At 36.5% G+C, this 14,810-nt stretch overlaps 7 protein-coding genes across 7 annotated transcripts; 5 read left to right on the top strand and 2 right to left on the bottom strand. All coding sequences in view use genetic code 12, as the record gives it.

Moving 5' to 3' along the window:
• Positions 1 to 4: 4 nt before the first annotated feature.
• Positions 5 to 475, top strand: CANMA_000821 (uncharacterized protein; the record flags this gene model as incomplete). The annotated part of the gene is made up of 1 exon (XM_051818214.1): positions 5 to 475. The coding sequence occupies one exon, from the start codon at positions 5 to 7 to the stop codon at positions 473 to 475; it is 471 nt and encodes a 156-aa protein (XP_051673635.1).
• A 389-nt stretch (positions 476 to 864) lies between these two features.
• AHP2 (Ahp2p) lies at positions 865 to 1,437 on the top strand (the record flags this gene model as incomplete). Its single annotated transcript, XM_051818215.1, has 1 exon — positions 865 to 1,437. One exon carries the CDS (start codon positions 865 to 867, stop codon positions 1,435 to 1,437), a length of 573 nt encoding a protein of 190 aa, XP_051673636.1.
• Positions 1,438 to 1,973: 536 nt separating this feature from the next.
• Positions 1,974 to 2,270, bottom strand: CANMA_000823 (uncharacterized protein; the record flags this gene model as incomplete). The annotated part of the gene is made up of 1 exon (XM_051818216.1): positions 1,974 to 2,270. The coding sequence occupies one exon, from the start codon at positions 2,268 to 2,270 to the stop codon at positions 1,974 to 1,976; it is 297 nt and encodes a 98-aa protein (XP_051673637.1).
• A 1,757-nt stretch (positions 2,271 to 4,027) lies between these two features.
• CYP1 (peptidylprolyl isomerase) lies at positions 4,028 to 4,516 on the top strand (the record flags this gene model as incomplete). The annotated part of the gene is made up of 1 exon (XM_051818217.1): positions 4,028 to 4,516. One exon carries the CDS (start codon positions 4,028 to 4,030, stop codon positions 4,514 to 4,516), a length of 489 nt encoding a protein of 162 aa, XP_051673638.1.
• Positions 4,517 to 5,449: 933 nt separating this feature from the next.
• CANMA_000825 (uncharacterized protein) lies at positions 5,450 to 5,959 on the bottom strand (the record flags this gene model as incomplete). Its single annotated transcript, XM_051818218.1, has 1 exon — positions 5,450 to 5,959. One exon carries the CDS (start codon positions 5,957 to 5,959, stop codon positions 5,450 to 5,452), a length of 510 nt encoding a protein of 169 aa, XP_051673639.1.
• A 3,954-nt stretch (positions 5,960 to 9,913) lies between these two features.
• CANMA_000826 (uncharacterized protein) lies at positions 9,914 to 10,231 on the top strand (the record flags this gene model as incomplete). The annotated part of the gene is made up of 1 exon (XM_051818219.1): positions 9,914 to 10,231. One exon carries the CDS (start codon positions 9,914 to 9,916, stop codon positions 10,229 to 10,231), a length of 318 nt encoding a protein of 105 aa, XP_051673640.1.
• Positions 10,232 to 12,268: 2,037 nt separating this feature from the next.
• On the top strand, positions 12,269 to 13,942 carry CANMA_000827 (uncharacterized protein; the record flags this gene model as incomplete). The annotated part of the gene is made up of 1 exon (XM_051818220.1): positions 12,269 to 13,942. One exon carries the CDS (start codon positions 12,269 to 12,271, stop codon positions 13,940 to 13,942), a length of 1,674 nt encoding a protein of 557 aa, XP_051673641.1.
• Positions 13,943 to 14,810: the final 868 nt, after the last annotated feature.

A 14,810-nucleotide genomic window follows, 5' to 3' on the forward strand; every position in this document is an offset into this window, starting at 1 on the left:
AATCATGATAATCCCTACAGAAGATGCATACGCTGAACTATCCAAAAGAGTCTATTACAGTCCCTACTACAACAATGACAGCAATTGGTACCGGTATAGATGGTTATTATGGCTTTTGATTTTAATCCCCATTTTAGTATTCATGATTATGTTTTGTGTGAGACGTAGAAGATCAACTGCTAATGTTTATTACCCGCAACAACAGAACCAACAATACTACGAAAGCCACCCTTCGCAATCGTATGTTCCACCGGAAAACCCTCAGACTTACCAAACTGGTGGTTACAACAACTACGGAAATCAAGGCTATGCAGGAACCTATGAACCAAGTGGGAGTCAACAGGGTTATGGAGGGTATGGTCCAAGTGGAGGTCAACAACAACAGCCCTACTATTCAAGGGAACAAGAGTTTGATGTTGCTGGTGAAGACTATTCTCGACCTGCAGGACCACCTCCAGCACACACAAAAGCCTAGGGCTGTTATTGTTGTTGTTGTTATTGTTGTTATTTGTATTTTGATTTAGTTAATTGTATTGTTAATTGATACCCATTCCGTTGTATTATCGTGATCTTTGATCTTGTATGTATGACTTATGTAAAGAACAGTCGCAAAGACCTTAATACAAATAGTAAGTATCCCATTATTTCTAGTCAAGCATCAACCCACATCTGACAGCACCTACTTATATATAAATGTCTAAATAGTTATCGAAAATGACTCGCAAAATTCTGTTGTAAAATAGAGTCCGGATTTAGCCGAGGTGGTCCACCACCAGAAAAGATAATCTGGAGTCAAATCTCAATATCTCAATATCTCAATATCTCAATCATCAAAATAATCCAGCCTTTTCTTTTTCTTCAATAATGACGTTTGCACAAGGTTCACCATTCCCAGAGGGTGTAAAGTTTGCCTACATCCCCATCAACACTGACGACACTAGACTCATTGATCCATTGGTTTGCCAACAACCAATCACACTCAATTTAGACGATGTGATCACCTACCTCTCCACAACTAACCAACCAAAACTACTCATTGTTTCAGTTCCCGGTGCATGGACACCTACATGTGGAGAAGTTCACGTTCCACCATACTTGCAAAATATGGCATCACTAGGATCAAAAGGAATTGGTGCTGTTGTTGTTCTTGCTTCAAATGACCCATTCGTTGTCAATAGTTGGGGTAAAGTCCTCGTGAAACAATTCTATAATGTTGATGATAATGCAAAAGGAATCATGCCTAAGGTTGTTTTTGCTAATGATATTGATGGTTTTAGTCGTAAGCATGACTTGGCTAATGAAGTCAATGGGTTTTCAAGAAATAAGAGATATGCTGCTGTTGTTGATGCCAAAACAAGAAATGTTGAGTATCTTGGAGTTGAGACTGAAAGGAAAGTTGAAAAATCCGGATATGATACTGTATTAGCTAAATTATAAGTAGCTTCAACAATACAAACAATATATATTCTGCCAGGGAGGAGGTCCTATCTAAGACATACTAAGTACATCTCGTATAGAATGGGGTCCTCGCACTCCCTGCTTGCAAAATTTTTTGCAGTGGACCGGTTTTGAAGTATCTTCATTGATTCAACTTCTTCGCCCTTCCCCTCCGTATAATTCAGCTTTGTCAGAGATCTCCACTCAAACTGTCCCTGTCATTTACCCTTCGTCACAAGTCTTGGCATTATGTATTCACTAACCAGCCGATTGGGTACATCAGTAGAAGTATTGGACTTCAATTCTCAAGTCTTCAACTGCTGGATAGGTGTATTTTCATCTTTGGCGATTTAGGCAGCACTTCTCAAAAGCATCAACAAATTGCGTCTATTCTCTTGTTCTGAACCCATTGCAAACTTCTTTGTTCTCAATAACATTGATGCTGCCTAAAACATATTCTGCCAAAACCAATTGAAACTCTTATTCTGTCAACCACAACACCTATCCAAACTTGACTTGCTTCAGCTTCTATGTAATTAATGTCTATCACATCTAAATGACGTTCTTATCTCACCTCTTGCACCAGTGGTGGTGTTAATATTAGATATTGGTGATTCATCTGAATCAACTTTCTCGCAATTGGCTTTAATCTCGGGGTGAATAACATTAGGGACGATAGTGAATGGGGTGGTTATAACGCATTGTTTTGCATAATCAAATCCGGGCATAATTCTGGAAACATCAACGTTTCTTAATGCATATATTTGGTTAAATTGAGCCGGTGTGATGCAGTTGAACTTATCTCTCAACTGTGGTGGGATATCGCGTGACATGTTACTGGGGAAGCAAGAAGAAAGAAAAGAAAGGAAGTAATTGTGGTAATTTCTTTGTACAAAGTTTGTGGTTTTTAAATGTGCTGATTCTTGTGTTGGAATATCAAAATAAATTTGCAACTAAATATATACATATACATATATATATATGTATACACTATATACAATTATACCTTTTAATTTTTAATTATTATACACAGACACAGACATAAATTAGTAGTTTTGTAATATTCTACTACAGCTTACATTGGGTGAGTGTATAATTGTATAATCTGCAGTATTTGGCATAATTAAAACTCTTTATATCTAGAGATGCAAGTTGGCTTACATAGACAAAATCAAATACAGAAAACAGAGTAATGTTTAATAGTAAATACAACATGGCCCCTTAAGTATACATCAGTAACTACTTAATGACATATGTTAAGAAAGATTCGGCCAAAATACTTGTTTAAAGTCTTTGTCAGTTTTTGCAACCAAAAATTCCATCAAATCTAATTACAGCAACACTAAGAAGATTCAATTCTGAGCCATAGCTGTAGAAGACCGTCTTTTGTGAAGTGATAACGCTCTAGCTTCATTTTGTTGTTACAAGAAACTCTTTCAAGATGTAAATGCTATTCTTTATGATAGATAGCACAAATGCCCATTTGGTATATAGATCTACTTAGTACATCGGCTAGTTGGTACATAGAATCACTATAGGTTTGGAACAAAGTCGATCATATTCCCAAATCACTAAAACGTACATTTGATAATTCACAATGTACAGGTTGTATGCTCACTTGTGTTGCAACGTTCTGGAAACACAAAATTCAGGTATCGGTAGCATTTAATGTCCCTCGTCTCATTATTCATTGTAAAACTATCTCACATCACACAGTGTGTGTGGTATCTATTAAAGACTGAGCTCTTAAACTGTCTAATGGATCCACAGTCGATACATATCTAGTGGAAATCATCAAACACTACAGTTCGTGAAATGAAGTGGCAATATTACCTCTCCATAACTCGTAATCACTTCCTCACTGGTTTCTTGTGAATATAGACACAACATGTAGCGGAAGCTCCATCTATAGATCAATCCCCGATTTTGAATTGACCCATTAGATACTCTGAAAAAGAACCCACGTTTACTTCCCAACACATCAATCTTTTCACCACCCAATTCAGGAGTTATTTTGTGGTGAAATAATTTTTGTCTGTCTTTCTGTCTGTCTGAGAATTAGCTTCTATGGAATTCTCTTATTACGTAAGTGGAGTTCGTGTCTGCATATAGCACTGTTCCGCAATTATAAATTTTAGACAGAAACACACGCACTCCGTGGGATGGCAAGTCAGACAGACATTTTATAGTGCGACTCCACCAAAAAAAAAAAGAACACATCCCCATAAAAGCCAACTGTTTCCTGCGGCGATAGCTTCAATTTGGATGGGATAAGCCACGACAGGACTCAATTGACACCAATGGTCCTACCATTTGCTCTTAGATACACCCAATGCCATTTGTTGGCTCGTCTTTTCCTGTTTGCTGTGGCCAAAATAATTTTGTGTCTGAAAAAAATTACAGTAAGGCTCTGTGTTTCGTCATAGGACACTTTGGGCTGTGAGTTTCCCAACGCCGAAACAATTTTCACTTTAAATACCAAACTCAATTCCTCAACTTAAATTTTTTTTTTTTTACCCTTCTTTTCTCTTTTGCCTTTCACTTATTCTTATTCTGCTTTGCAAATCTCGATTCCAAAGTTACTGAAACAATGACTAACGTTTTTTTTGATGTCTCCGCCGATGGCCAACCATTGGGCAAAATCACCTTCAAGTTGTACGACGATGTCGTTCCAAAAACCGCTGAAAACTTTAGAGCTTTAGCCACTGGTGAAAAAGGATTCGGTTACAAGGGTTCAATCTTCCACAGAGTCATTCCACAATTCATGTTGCAAGGTGGTGATTTCACCAATTTCAACGGTACTGGTGGTAAATCAATTTACGGTACCAAGTTTGCTGATGAAAACTTCACCAAGAAGCACGACAGACCTGGTTTGTTGTCAATGGCCAATGCTGGTCCAAACACCAACGGATCTCAATTCTTTGTCACCACCGTTCCATGTCCATGGTTGGATGGTAAGCACGTTGTGTTTGGTGAAGTCACCGATGGTTTCGATGTTGTTAAAAAGATTGAATCATACGGTTCTGGAAACGGTGCCACTTCTAAAAAGATCACCATTGAAAACTCTGGTCAATTGTAGATCATTGTATAGTGTGATTGAATAAAATGACTTGTCTTTGTTGCTTTATTGTAGAACAGGTCTCTGCAAGGTGGGATATATCATGCTTGAAAGGGTAGGTACATTTCCCAAATCGATCCCAGTCTTGACACACGGTTAAGCTTAGCTTAATAGGCAGTGGCTTATCTTACGTAGACAAGCTTTTACTCTTATCATGATACGTTCTTTTAAAAAATGGTTGCAAAAATTTTTTTCTCTATGCTCTAAGCGAAGCCTGTAGGAGTGGAGTGCTTCTATTTTGGTAGCTAAGGACCCTATTCAAGGTTAGTGTGATTGAAGGAGAAGAGTGAACTAGCAGATTCATTTAGAGCCCTTTAGGATCAACGGTCTGTGTTCCTGCTTCGCTAGGTAGGTTTACATTCTGATTTCGTTGGATCATCTGCCAAATTCATTCAACAAATCAGCTTGAGTCGACATAATAATCGTGTAACTTGTCACGGTACTGTACTTGATGTAAAGCAATTAGAAACATGAGTGTATGTCAATGCAAGAGAGCTATTCAATAGAGTACTGGATTCGTCCTCGGTATGTTTTGTAATGTCATTTTTAACATTGTCGCGTAAAAGTCAGTCACAATCTCATTATAGTAAATCAGTGATTATCTGTTCACCAACCTTATGTATTGTTTCTCTTAGCCATAATGGAAAGTGCTTCCTTACGCTCCAAGCTCTGAAAGAGTCATTTACTAAGAAGGTTGTTTTAAGTCGATGTTGGTTTCTCCAATTCAGCGAAGGAGGAATATCAAATGAAACGGCCTTGAAGTAGTTTACAATTGCACCAAGAAAGCAAGGAGAGTGTTGAAGTTCCAAATTAACAGATGCCACCGTAATTGTAAAAGTTAGAGAGAAAAAGAGACCCATTTTCGTATTAATAGATCTATTAAATTAAAATAAATTATACGATAAACTCCTTCTCCAGAAGCTCGATCACTTGCTCATTTCTGAATTCATATCTCAACATAAGAAATAAACAAAAGACCTTCATAGCAATGTCAATCAATTTAATGGCAGTTGTTGGTTCTAATTTGTTTATTAGAATTATATTGTAGATTATGACAATCTTTAGTAGATCATCATTTAAATTCCTCAATTTGCAGTTCCATGTCATATCCTCTCGATCAATAGTGGTTTTTTTGGAGTTGTCAATGGCGTACATCAAGTACACGATAGTTGTCTCTATAAGTATGGCAATCTTGAGACTCTTGTGCAAGAAATCACACATCAAAACAAGTACAGATGCAACATTAATAGTAATAAATAATAGTGATTCAAAAAGAGCATGAGAAGTTGTCCTTGAGGAGGTGGCAATTGGTTGATTGGCTGATAAAGTTTTCCATGGCGAGAATCGAAGTAAAAACAAAAGGGTTACTGCCTGTGATATTATGAAAGTCGATGACATAAACATCTGTAGTTGTAGTTGGCTAATTATTTCCTCAAACCAACTTGTCCAATAGCTCATATCCATTTTTAGTATATATATGTGGATGGAGGGGGGGGGGTATATGTTGATATAAAATGACACTTGTCTTGAAATAAAACTCTTTGGTGTTGTTTAATAAGTTTGGTAAAACTGTTCATACCTTTGGGAATACATGAGAAGAGGGGGGTCCTTGACCATTTATATTAGACATTAAATGCGGTTTATTGTTCTCCTTTGTATTATGTATGTATGTGTGTATTAATTAAGTTTGTGTAATAATGGTGCATATATATATAAAAGAACAAAGACCATCAAATGTTACACAATACTAATAAAGAGTATAATAAGAATAATAATATCCTTTATTATTTTTGAACAATTTACACATCCTTCCAATCCCGTGGACCACGTTGCTTTGGAGATATACAACACCAAAGAAAAAAAAACGGCACAACAAGTGGTATGTTTCCATGATTTGCCTGAACATAGATCACACTGGACAGTTTTTTCTACTACGAGTATGTCTCTACTCTTACAAATTGCTTTGAGCAAAAGCATAACAAACAAAAACATGTTCTTGTTTATGTTTTGGTTTCTGTTTGTTTTTTTAAATTTTGGTTAAAAAAGAAGGCAACGTGGGGTCTCTCTTTCTATTTCTGTAACAAAAAGCTGTTATGAGAGACTGAAGGGGTTTAACTTTGAAGAGACTAAGTTAACTAACTTAAAACAATAGCTATCAAATAATTGAGTAAACATCCTGCATAGTCTAAAATAATTTCACACGTTTCTAGTTTTGGGTAGTTTATTGTTTGTGCCAAAAGAAAACGTGGGCAAAAAAGCAAAAAAAAATGAAACAAAACAATTAAATTAAATTAAATTAGCGCACGTGCCTCCTCCAGTATATGCAATTACGTAAGAAATAAAATCGAAAGCAGATCCTTTTGCCTAAACAGGAAGGAGAGGATCCACAGCACACGTTCACCAAGGATCACAAGACTGTCTAAACTCTTTTTTTCTATTTACATAAATTGCTCAAACTTTCTGGTGTTGAAGACCTTAACTTTTTCAACAGCTAGTAGTTCAATGAGTCACATGACAGAACTGGAATCCATGTGGTATAAGTGAAACACATTTGTATGACCAAGTACCCACACAAAAAGTTTGATTTTTGTTGAGATGACCTGAACCGACTAAGAATCTTACGACAAAGGATTAGTAAAAACCTTAAAGTCATAGCTAGCTAGCTTCTCTCACTCAAAAAAACTTTTATCACCAACAAAGACCCTAAAGACCCTTTCTGAAGTATTGGAGCCAACCACATCCGAAGCAAGAAAACTGAGGCAAACTCCACTTTTCAATATTCCTCTTCACCTCTTCGTCACACGATACTTATCGAAAACCACAAAAAATACTGTCTCTGAAGAGTAAGCCTATGTGCATTTACGAGATAAAAAGGTTTGGTTTAAAGTAGGCCAAAAAAAGAATTGGATAACACAAAACTGACCACGCGTAAGTCTTAAATTTATAAAAAAAACTAAGGCGGGTCCTCATCGTCACAAATTGCAATACCATTCACGATTAGGGAAGTTTGTGGTTTGTATCGTAAAAGTTTAAAGCATATATGCAAATGCTATACATAGCTAACGAGGCATTTTGTTTGGTTTTGCTTTAGGGTAAGGCGAACAAAACTTTAGATTTTTTTGTTCCCAATCGCTTCCTAATACCGTACTCCGGTAATGTCAAGTTAAGAAAGAACCACTAGTACTTCAGAGAACACCCTTCAGGTTGCCTATTGGAAAGAGTTTAAATGATTCTGCAAAAATGTGCTCATACCTTTTGGATATAGCTTATATTATTGTGCCAAAGTGTCTATTATGGAATAAGATTGCCGAAAATATACTCCAAACACAAACCAAAAGAGTTTACAGCTCTAGGCAAGTCTACGATCTCTCAAATTTCTAAGTGAGCCCACCCACTTATTTACGAACCAACTAGTGAATGTACCCAGCTTACCTTGTTTGTATACCTAACATAGTACTATTAACTCTTAATTGCCCGTGTCTAAAACGAATGAGAAAGTACATTGGTTGAGCTATAATGGTCGTTGGCTCTTTAGAAAAATTGTGAGCTGGCTTAACACATCTATCCTGACGCCTTGTGCTCTAACACAGTCTGTTAGTGCTCATGTTATCATGCAAGAATTCTACAATAACATTCCAAGAATTTTTTAACCTAATCAACCACACTACTATCGAAATTTATATTAAGAGTCGTTGTGTTTAAAATAGGAGCTTATATGTTCCAACCAATGCTACAGCAATCTTGTTGTTTTCTTCTCTAATTGTCATTTATTCTTGGCAACAGTCGCCACACAAAGTATCAATTTGCAACCGCCTTATCGAGATTGATTCAAGGTATCTAATCAAAGTCCCGTGGTAGCTAAGAATCGATAGATGAAAGTATTGTCCAACCCTATTCTCATTTAAGCTTCTGAAACTTTGTGACCACCACTCTGATCTTCTATTTCATCACTACAATTACACACTTTTTCCAAGGGATTAGCCATCACTATTTAAGAAATCATGACTAAAGTGATTGACATCAATTTTCCTCTATCGGAACATTCCTATAGCTAGTCCTTTCTTTTACTCTTTTACTTAGTCAAAAAGAAAAAAGCAAAGACATACAAACTATTCTAGTTGCGCTCATCAAACGTATTAATATAGGTACTTTGCGTGCAAAGAAATCAAAAACTGTGATATCATACAAAACAATAACATAGGCATAATAGAGTGGGGGTTTATTGTTGCGTGCATTTGCACGTCCATTCATAACCAGTACCGCTCAAGGTTCCATTTCAGCTCCTTTTGTCTCACTGCTTCAAATAAACAGTTTCCTATTAACAAAGTGTTTTTCATCGTTTCAAGAGATCGTCTATTGTCGTGTGACACTACGCCTAATTAGAAATTAAATTCTTTTATTGTACAATACTCAAGTTTAGCCGAGGGTACATTTTTACCAAAAGAAATAAAAACAAAAGCAAGAATAGGAGAGGCTCAGGGTATCTACTATTGGATCGTCACCTTTAACAAATTTTTCATTGCTTCTCTTGCCATAATGAGAGGCGTCATCACTCTCAGTAGAATATTAATACTAAACTGACGGTTGTTCGTATCGGTTACCTCTTTGAACCGCCATTAGTAGGTTTGTATTGTTATTGACAAAGAAAAGTTTGTGTATATGCATTCGTAATTTTATTTCAAAAATTTGGTGTGAGGCTAAATTTAGTAACAATTACAAATTTGTGTAACTTTGCATTTGCTTCTTTTTATGTTCTTCTTCTTCACATTGTTCACCCCTTTTCTTTTTAAGAAAAATTTTCTCGTTTATGCTGTGTGAAAAACATAGAACAATCTTGCATTGAGATCATCTTCTTGGTTTCTTTCATAAGAACGCAGTATCTAGCACTTTCTTCTTATGTTATATTGCAATTTTTGGTACACTTATTTGCTTTAGGTAAGATCTCAGCACATTCATTCAATGGTTTTTGTAAACTGTACGGCGTTTAATGATCTAGAATACACAAAATTGAAACATTTTTAGCGCCAGTGCTTTATGGTTTAGATGGTCAACATTTTGAAGTCTCAAAAGTGACAAATTAAAACAGGCAGAAGCAAACAGTATATATATAGTTTTCTTCGTCGATATTTTAGTCCACTAGATCCTCTACAAAGAATGCTTCTGCAGATATTCTTTACTTTTAATCGTCTTGATATCGATAAAATTTTACAGTTTTACTCATAAACCACAAAGTTGGACTTCTTCGTTTGCTATAACTTCAACAACTATAACAGCATCATTAGAGTATCTCCCAATTCACAAGTAGGAGCTTTCATAAAATGTTCAGTGACTATTGGGCAATTATTGAAGATACAGTCAATGACTCACCTACCTTATGCCGCCTTCAACCCACCATCTTCATTAATTAAAATTGTCATTTCACAGTGTGTTACCCTAATATTTATACCTAGGTTTTCCCCATCAACAAGAAGACCATCCAGATGTAACCAAGGAAAGCCTCCCAGTACCGCTGGTATATTGTTTGAGGTGTTATTATGCATTACAGCCAACGCTGCTTCTTTATACACTATTGGATTCACTGGTGGGTCAGAGTCTATTTCTACTGGTTTGAGAGTTGCTGTTACTATTCAAGTAATCATCATTTATGCCTTATTCATCTTTGAAATTTTCTTTTAGACAAAAACAGCTCCAGACTTGATAAGAAACTAGAGGAGACAAGTGTGGCTGTATCCAATGAATCAACTTGGTACAAACCCCTACGCAACTTGAATAATGCTTTTCTCAAGATTATCCTAGTGTACAATTTCATGATGATTGATGATCTAAATGAGAGTTGGGTGCTGAAGTTGGTGGAATTTGGAGTGAAAATATATTGTTTATGGATCATGTTACGATATGAATTCAAAAAAGAGGAACCAAGGGAAGTGGTGTCTTACATAAGTGAAAAGATTTGATGAGTTTTGTTTAGCGTTTGCTTCAAGATAGAGTCCCCCCCATATTCCCATTGTCCAGAAGTGCTTATGGAGAATCTGACTATGTGATCATGATCGTTAGCGATAAACATTCAATGTTGTATACATTAGGTGTGGAGTCATTAGTTGACACATGCTTCTATCGCCAGATCACTAAGACGTAGCACTACAAGCATTATATATAAACTGTGTACTCTCCTGTGATTCTAACCTTTGCCAACACGATAAGATATTGCTCACCTCATTATCACACCCTCAAGATATAGAAAAATGTAACTACTTGGGTTCATCAATTTTCATTCTTCAGTCTTTTTGGCTTAGAAACCACTTTCGTTTGAAAGAATTAGAGTCCATATCTAAGCATAGTTTAACAATTTGGATCGTAAGTAACAGCACTAAGTTTGCAATTGCCAGATTGGATTATAGTTGTAGCCAATCAAAACCCATTTATCGGAATAAAAATTTGAGAGCCAAGAAACACAGTCATATTAAATACTCGTACCTTAGCAACCAAGGAAAGAGATTTGCGGAGTAAGTAATTTTGGACACCCCGCATATTCTCTCCTTTGATGGAGGAGAGAATATAGTATATCACATACGCAGCTGTGCAATTCCCTCTGCATTATTTTATAAAACTTTGGATTCAAATTTTAGAAACCAGTTCTTTAAAAAATTCACCTCAGACCGTCATCAAACATGACTAAGAAGCGGCTGGCTTGGTAACCAAGTTGTTGAGCTGAATATGAGTGGTTGTATAAGAGACCTTTTAGTGAACTAAAAATAGATTGACCGTTTCTATCAAGAGTCTAAAGTTGTTTGGGAATAGGGCTTTACTGGGGCACTAAATTTTAAGTCACGCACAAGTTCTGAGGCGTTGCTTGAAGTAGAAGGGCTTAAAGATGCTGCGCAAAGTCATTTGGAATGTAAGGTATAAAAACCATAAGGCGCAGTGCATCTCACAAGTCATATGGTACAGAAGTAATATGATATCTTTCCTTCTTTGTGTAAGATTCTATTAATAGTATTATAATTTTCTCTTTTTCTCATGATTGTTAGATTTAGAAAATATGTCAAAAGAATGAAACATAAGGTGTGGATGTCTTGTTACATATACACTAACAGAAATTGCAACACCAAAAGCTATTACAAAAAAGTCCTTATTGGCGTTAGACAATCAAACGACTTTAGGTATACTGTAAGAAAGGACACTTGCTATGTGAAATTACATTGTTCATTATCCTTACAAGAGCTATTTCAATTGAAAAAGAGGATGTTTGCCAAGAAATTATTCCACATTTGGTATTTTGTGTTTTAGTAGAATTGTTTTGGTGTTTTGCAACAACTAACACTCCTTGAAGAACAGAGTATAGAAAATTCCAATATAAAGCAAAATAAAACTAACGATCTATAGGCGCTGAACATATACTAACAATCTATAGGCGCTGAACATATACCGAAGAAAACATGGTTGCTATAGACTCCAAACTTGGTAAACATAGAGTATACATACATGGACCAAGCGTCATACAGACTCCACCAATTTCATTACATTGTGTTTCAACTAATCTAAAACTATTTATGTCAAAAGAATTAATTGGACTAAAACACGCCGTGATAGCTTCTCCGGTAATAGTGGTTATATAAATAGACGAGGATTATCCCACACATCTCATAACTCTTACACTCTATAGAAACTTATTTTTTTCATTATCATTCGTTCACAACTACAGAGATTGAAAAGATGAAGTTGGCCACCAGTATCTCAGCTTCGTTATTGACGTTGACTCCTATGATATTAGCTGCTTCTGCTGATGCAGGAAGCTTGAAAATGGATTTCAATATCAGAAGAGGCGCTTCAAGAGAAGATTTGTCCCCGGTTGACGATGTCGACCCTAGATTCGTTAAACGTTCCGACGAAGATGGAGCGGTGGAATTAGAGTTGATCAACAATCACACTCTTTATTTGGCTGAGTTGTATGTTGGCTCCAACGAAGAAAAGGTTCAAGTACAAATTGATACAGGTAGTTCCGATCTTTGGTTTATGTCTAGTGATGTCCAATGTGAAAAGTCGAACTCAAGCAAGAAAAAGAGAGATGAACCATCAAAATCGGAAAATGTTGACGCCAACAAGCGCGACGACGATGATGAGGGCGACATCTTGCTGTATATTTCTAGTCATCCAGAAATCACCGACTTACCAGCCCCAGGCGATGATGGTATTAGTGTTAGTTCAAACTCTGCAGAAGGACCCAACACCTGCACGGTCTATGGTTCATTCAGCACCGATGATTCCGATACTTTTGTCCAAAATGGTACAGAATTACTTTTCGTAGCATATGCTGATGGTACTAGTGCCTCAGGAACCTGGGGTCATGACACCGTGAAAGTCGCCAATATTTCGGTATCTGATGTAAGTTTCGGTATTGTTAACGACACCAACATTCAAGTTGGAATATTGGGTCTCGGGTTACCTGGGTTGGAATCCCTTAGTGTGAATGGCAGCACATATGAAAATTTACCGCTTAAAATGAAATCAGACGGGGCCATTAAAAAGGCATTGTATTCTTTATACTTGAATGGAGCTGATGCCAAGACTGGGTCTATTTTGTTTGGTGCTATTGATCACGCTAAGTATGAAGGTACTTTGGAAACATTGCCAGTGTTGGAAAGTGAGGGCGACATTGAAGGTCAACCTCTGTACTTCATAGTTGCATTAAATTCCATTTCGTTTAATCATGAGGGTACCGTAAAAAACTTACTGGATAACTCAACCGGTGTCTTATTGGACTCCGGATCGACCTTGTCATATGTGCAACCAGAGGCTGCAAAGGCATTTGCTGAAGAGCTTGATGGTGAATACTCTGAAAGTGCTGGTGCTTATGTCATTGATTGTAAATATAAGGAATCAAATTCAACGTTGGATATCAAGTTTGTTAACAAGACCATTCACATTCCATTGCCGGAGTTGGTTTTGAAATCTGATGGCAAATGCTACTTGGGAATTTTGGAAGACACAAATACAGGAACATTATTTGGTGATAATATATTGAGAAGTGCTTATATTGTCTACGATGTGGAAGACACCGAAGTTCATATTGGCCAAGCTTATTACACAGATGACGAAGATATTGAAGTTGTTGATGGAAAAGTCAACACTGCCGGAGGACAAAATTCAACAGTAATAGATGGAGGAAGTGCATCAAACTCAAATGGAACTAACTCATCTGGGTCAAGCAACTCGACATCAAGTGGAACTAGCTCAACTTCATCAAGTAAGACGTCGTCAAGTGGTACTAGCTCAACTTCATCAAGCAAGTCGTCGTCGAGTGCAAACTCAAACGATGGGTTGTCGATCTTCAACTTGTCATGGGTATCCATGCTCGCTGGTTTGATGGTCTCGTTTAGCTTATTGTAGATCTACTTTTTATTCTACGTTTTCTGTCTAATAAGAATCCAATATCCAATTTAGAAAAGTTATCTCGATGTAGAATTATTTCTGGAAACATTGAACTTGAGGCTTTTATTCTTCCACTTCAAAACTCAAATGAAATGACATATCTCTGTATGCTACAACTGTATCATTTTGTTAACTTGTAGAATCTGTTGGGCCTCGACAGAGCCTACATACTAAATTAGAAACTATACAAACCAATAATACTCTATTGTTTGAAGAGCCCTTGCATCATACTACTTTTCATAATATGATGTGAGGAAGCCACATACACTGAGTTTCCAGGTCCAAGCCTAAGGGTATTCTGATGGTTTTAACTCTTAACCCCCAGTTTTGGTGCTACTTTTCGTTAACCAGTCTCCTAAATCAGAGAGCGATTCTCTTTTGATAATTTCTATATATAGATGAAACAGACTATACAAATGTCGCGTTGAGCTTCTCAAAAAAGGGCAGCTTTGTGTAATTATTTCACAATACCCAGACATTAGTTTTAACCCTCTATGCGTAATTAATATTCAGCAGTGCAAAGTGAAAGCGTGGGGAAGAGATCCTAGCAGTGTACTTGATATTGGTAGAGTATATGACTTGGAACTATATTCATCATCTCTGATAAATAGTTGGCTTTGTATATTTACGCACAAGGTTAAGGTTATGACAGATGTCGTAATTTTTAAAAAAAAATAAAATAGAAAAGTCTTGGCTATTTTTAGTAACAGTTTACAATAGTTTTGTGTAATTCCGTTTAGCCATGGAATTCCCAAAAATGAAATCCTTCAGCGGAATAAAACACGACTCAATACAGCAACTACCACAGACATTTATAAATATAATA

This window comes from Candida margitis (assembly GCF_024628925.1).
Source record: "Candida margitis strain CBS 14175 chromosome Unknown scaffold8, whole genome shotgun sequence".
Lineage (NCBI taxonomy): Eukaryota > Fungi > Ascomycota > Pichiomycetes > Serinales > Debaryomycetaceae > Lodderomyces > Lodderomyces margitis.